Genomic DNA, 4,183 nt, shown 5'->3' with positions numbered 1-4,183 from the left:
ATTTTACCGTTGCCACTAACTTTCAACAAGATATCGCTTATACTCAGAAATAATTTTTTCAAAAGTAACGACACGTTATCATTTCTAATAGAGAATTTAAAAAGAAAATTGAATAACATCCTCGCGAACAAACGATCAATTGCTATCTCACAACATCGCTATAGAATCTTTTCAAATCGCCCATGGATCGTATTGTCAGAGAAATAGCCAAACCGTTTCGTCCCACGCGCCAAATTTATCGTCAGATCCCTAAATCTGAGAATACCTCGATATTGTGCGTAAAACTGTTTACACGTATAGAAATTCTTATCTCACCGACTGTGAAATCAGAATGACGCTTACAGATTACAGAATAACCTTGACCGGCTGCGTTATACACCTATTCCTATCCTCTACTACCACACAGTCGTTGTTTTATTACTTACACACCACTACTCGCCGATTCTCCACTTGTATCTTCCAATCTCTCCACAAACATCGTTACAGTATTCGGTCTTTCTTCATCGAGTACACTTGAAACGAAATTCTTTCTCCTCGTGCGGCGAATCGAACGTTCGCTCTTTCGATCACTTTCCGACCACCATGAATTTCTTATTTGCCCTAACGTTGATCGCATGCGTCATCTTCGGTGTCGACGGTGCTAGAATTTTAGTGGTATTCCCGCATCAAGCGAGGAGTCATTACAACGTGTACGAGCCGTTGTTGAAGAGATTGGCAGAGAAAGGTCATCAAGTGGTCTCTGTCTCGCATTTTCCTCAAAAAACACCTTTGGCCAATTTGACAGATGTAGATGTCAGCTCGAGTTTGCCGAGCTTGATCGGCACCATGACAATGTCACAGTCTGATAAAGTGTACAAGTGGTTGAAATTGAAATCGGTGTTGGAAAATCGTGGCTCGGTAATATGTGATCCTGTGTTAAGTCATCCGGGGTTGAGAAAGATTGTACAATCTCGAGAGAAGTTCGACGTGTACATCGTTGAAATTTTCGTGTCGGATTGTTTTCTTAGTATCGCTCATGTTTTGGAGATTCCGATTGTGATCGGAACGATCACTAGCGTCACTGTACCATGGGCGAACGACGTCTTGAGGAATCCTGAAATTCCTAGTTATATACCGAACTGGTTCAGTAGTTACACGGATCGAATGAACTTTTTTGAGAGATTTGGTAACAGTGTGGATTTTTTCGTTACTAAATTGGCGTACAGGTAAAGTAGTTTGCCAGTGTTCTATCATAAAGTAAAATACTTTGCCAATATCCTATTATCTTAGGTGAAATACTTTGCCAATATCCTATCGCATTTGCTAAAAAAGAAAGTCATAAAATATAACGCCGTCGATGAAGTTCATAATGTTTAAATGCATCATGTGAGTTTTAAACGAAGCATATTACAAAATTAATTCCAACTGTCAATTCCAAATATACGAAAAGTGGGCGATATGACACTACTGGAACACGAAATAAAGATATTGGTTTACTAAAACTTCGGTGTAAAAATCGCTTTGAATCGTTTCTAAAGACAACCAAATCTAAGCAAACTACACAACATTCGTATTTAAATTAACCAGCTGTATCAGAATATTAAACAAAACAGTTTAAACCATCAAACAACCCCACAAATTCTCCCAAGAAATATTCACCAATTTTTATTTCACTCTCTGTCTCTAAAACACTCAACACAGTTTTCAGAACTACGAAAACCAATCTTATCCTCGTAAGTGTCACAACACGATCCAATTACTTACGTTACAGATACTTATCGGACAATCCGAGCTACGAAATCGCGAAAAAACACTTCGGCAACGATCTGCCCGATTTCGACACGCTGCGATCGAAGATATCGTTGATCTTGACGAACGGGCATCCGGTTATCAGCACGCCGCGAGCGGTCGCGCCAGGATTCAAGGAGCTCGGAGGTATTCATATACCGCCGTCAGGCCCACAGCCGTTACCGAAACATCTTCAGGATTTTCTCGACGCGCAGGGCAACGACGGTGTTATTTACTTTAGCCTAGGATCGCAAATAAACTCGTCCACCATGTCGAACCAGGTGTTTGCAGCTTTTTACAAAGCATTCGAGCAAGTACCACAGCAAATACTGTGGAAGTGCTCCGAAGAGAAAATGCCCAGGCTGGCCAAGAACGTTAAGTGCATCGAATGGGCGCCACAGCTCTCCATATTGTGTACGTATATATTCCGTTTTACTTGTACCAAGTTTAACCATCGGACGAATATTATCCGGTGTCGATTATAAAAAAGCTTGGGAAATACTTGCACGTTTTGGCTGTCGTGGTTCTTCGGGTCGAAACAGTCGATGTTTCGCTTTGTTTTTATTGGTATGGACGTTTAGGAGAGAGGTGTTGATAGATTGGAGAAATGTTTTGCTGATATTTAGTTGGAGAGGGAAAGAAAGAGTTCTATTGATAATTTTGGAGAGGAAATTTTAGCGTTGATTGGTTTACTGACTAGCGCTGTCGAGCTGATTTATTCAAAATGAATTAGTCATGAGAATTTGTTTTCACTCTAGCAAGAGGACATCCTGATCTGATAAATGAAAAAATATTTACAGGGAAGGTGTGAAAATCGCCTACAATCAGTAAAAATTGTGTCATTCGATGCTTTTACTTACTCGTTGTTTGCTTGATCTGCAAATTAACGAGATTTCTATAATTCCACTAATTTCTTCTCTAACACGATCAACCTGCTGCCTAATCTACCCTCCTTACCTTCAATTTTTCAGGATATTTTAAAATACAGGTTTGGGACTCGTAAAACACGCCACTTAATTAGTTTCTTTAGTTATGGCGATATGGGTAAATTTTTTATACGTAATTTAAATGGTTTCGAAGGGTGATTAAGATGGAAGAACAATTTTTTGTACAAATTGTCTACATAAGTATCAATTTGAAATGTCAATGAAATTGTCGATAATATTCTTTTCTACTAAGTAACCTGAACAGTCGTTACAAAATAATTAAGATCTTGAAAAAGAACGATTCAGGATGGAATTTCGAGTACGCACGATAAAACATCTAAAAATCTATTTTCATTTAAGATGCTGTCATAAAGATAAGATTCTATAGCAGTGTGTCGTTGATTATGCTACACTAAACATTGTGACGAAATTGAGTTTGAAAATGAGTTTATTGGAGGTCGTTGAACTTGTCTCGACAACTGTTTTCATATAATATAAAAACAATTATAGCTACTAATTTAACAAAATTCGTAATATAGACATTACGTGGAAATTATTGCGATTTTAAAAAATCTATTGAAGCTATTTTATCGTGTATAAAAAGTAATGAAACTTTCTCCTCTTCTACCTTCCTCACAAATCTACTGCTTACGAGAAAAACGCTGGAAACTAGTAATCTGAACACCCTGTATATTTTTACCGATAGTTTTGGCGAAGAAATTGTAATTTAAATCGCGTGATACTTTCCGTACGAACATAACAGGTGTCCTAATACTTATAAACAGCAGTGTATACATCCTAATTGACTCTTTAGGGAGAACGCCTTGATGCTCTAGCATTGCTGTAGCAAAAAGTTCTTTAGCCTTCGAAAATGCTCCCCGAACAATATTGCCAAGGGTAATTTAAAATTGGCGCATTTTCCAGTCGAAGTGAGTCTAAGAATCGATGGGGTAAAGAGGCGGATTCTTTTCTACCCTGTTTTCTCTTTCATTCCTCGCTTTCCAACCTCTTCGCCGCGCCATTCTTATTCCTCGGTGCATTTCTTAATAATGAACCACTTTAATCTCGCGCGCGAGAAAATACCTGGAGCTTGTAATTCGCGTTCTCAACATTGTCGATGAAACGAGACAATTAACCGGTACCACGGCCATGAAATAATTCGATAATCTTCCACGTCTACATTCTACGGTCTACGTGAATTTCGTATAATTCTTCCGGCATCGCGTGATAATGCATCCGGTAACAATTACTATCGCTATACCATGTCAGAAATGATTCAGTTCTTCCTAGAAACAAAAATTGTCTTTTATTCATTTTTGGGAATACGTTGAATGTGATTGAACGCTGATTAAACATAATTCTTTTGGCCTTCGGCGAAAAGTATCGCAAGGGCAATTTAAAATTGGCGGTATTTTGCATTTCAACATTTTAGGCATCTCGCATAAACGAGGTAGAGTGAAAAAAAAGGAGTTTCGAGCATTTGGGGATAA

General features: G+C 38.4%; 1 protein-coding gene across 1 annotated transcript in view; it reads left to right on the top strand.

Moving 5' to 3' along the window:
* Positions 1-582: 582 nt before the first annotated feature.
* LOC108575485 (UDP-glucuronosyltransferase 2C1) overlaps positions 583-4,183 on the top strand; it is a 22,068-nt gene continuing 18,467 nt past the window's right edge. Inside the window, exons 1-2 of the mRNA XM_017938303.1 lie at positions 583-1,205; positions 1,751-2,181. Coding sequence (XP_017793792.1) covers positions 583-1,205; positions 1,751-2,181 — 1,054 coding nt within the window. The remainder of the gene's footprint in view (positions 1,206-1,750; positions 2,182-4,183) is intronic.

Source organism: Habropoda laboriosa, unplaced genomic scaffold (assembly GCF_001263275.1).
Source record: "Habropoda laboriosa isolate 0110345459 unplaced genomic scaffold, ASM126327v1 scaffold269, whole genome shotgun sequence".
Lineage (NCBI taxonomy): Eukaryota > Metazoa > Arthropoda > Insecta > Hymenoptera > Apidae > Habropoda > Habropoda laboriosa.
The sequence above is the reverse complement of the archived record's forward strand: the minus strand, read 5'-3'. Positions and strand labels throughout refer to the sequence as shown.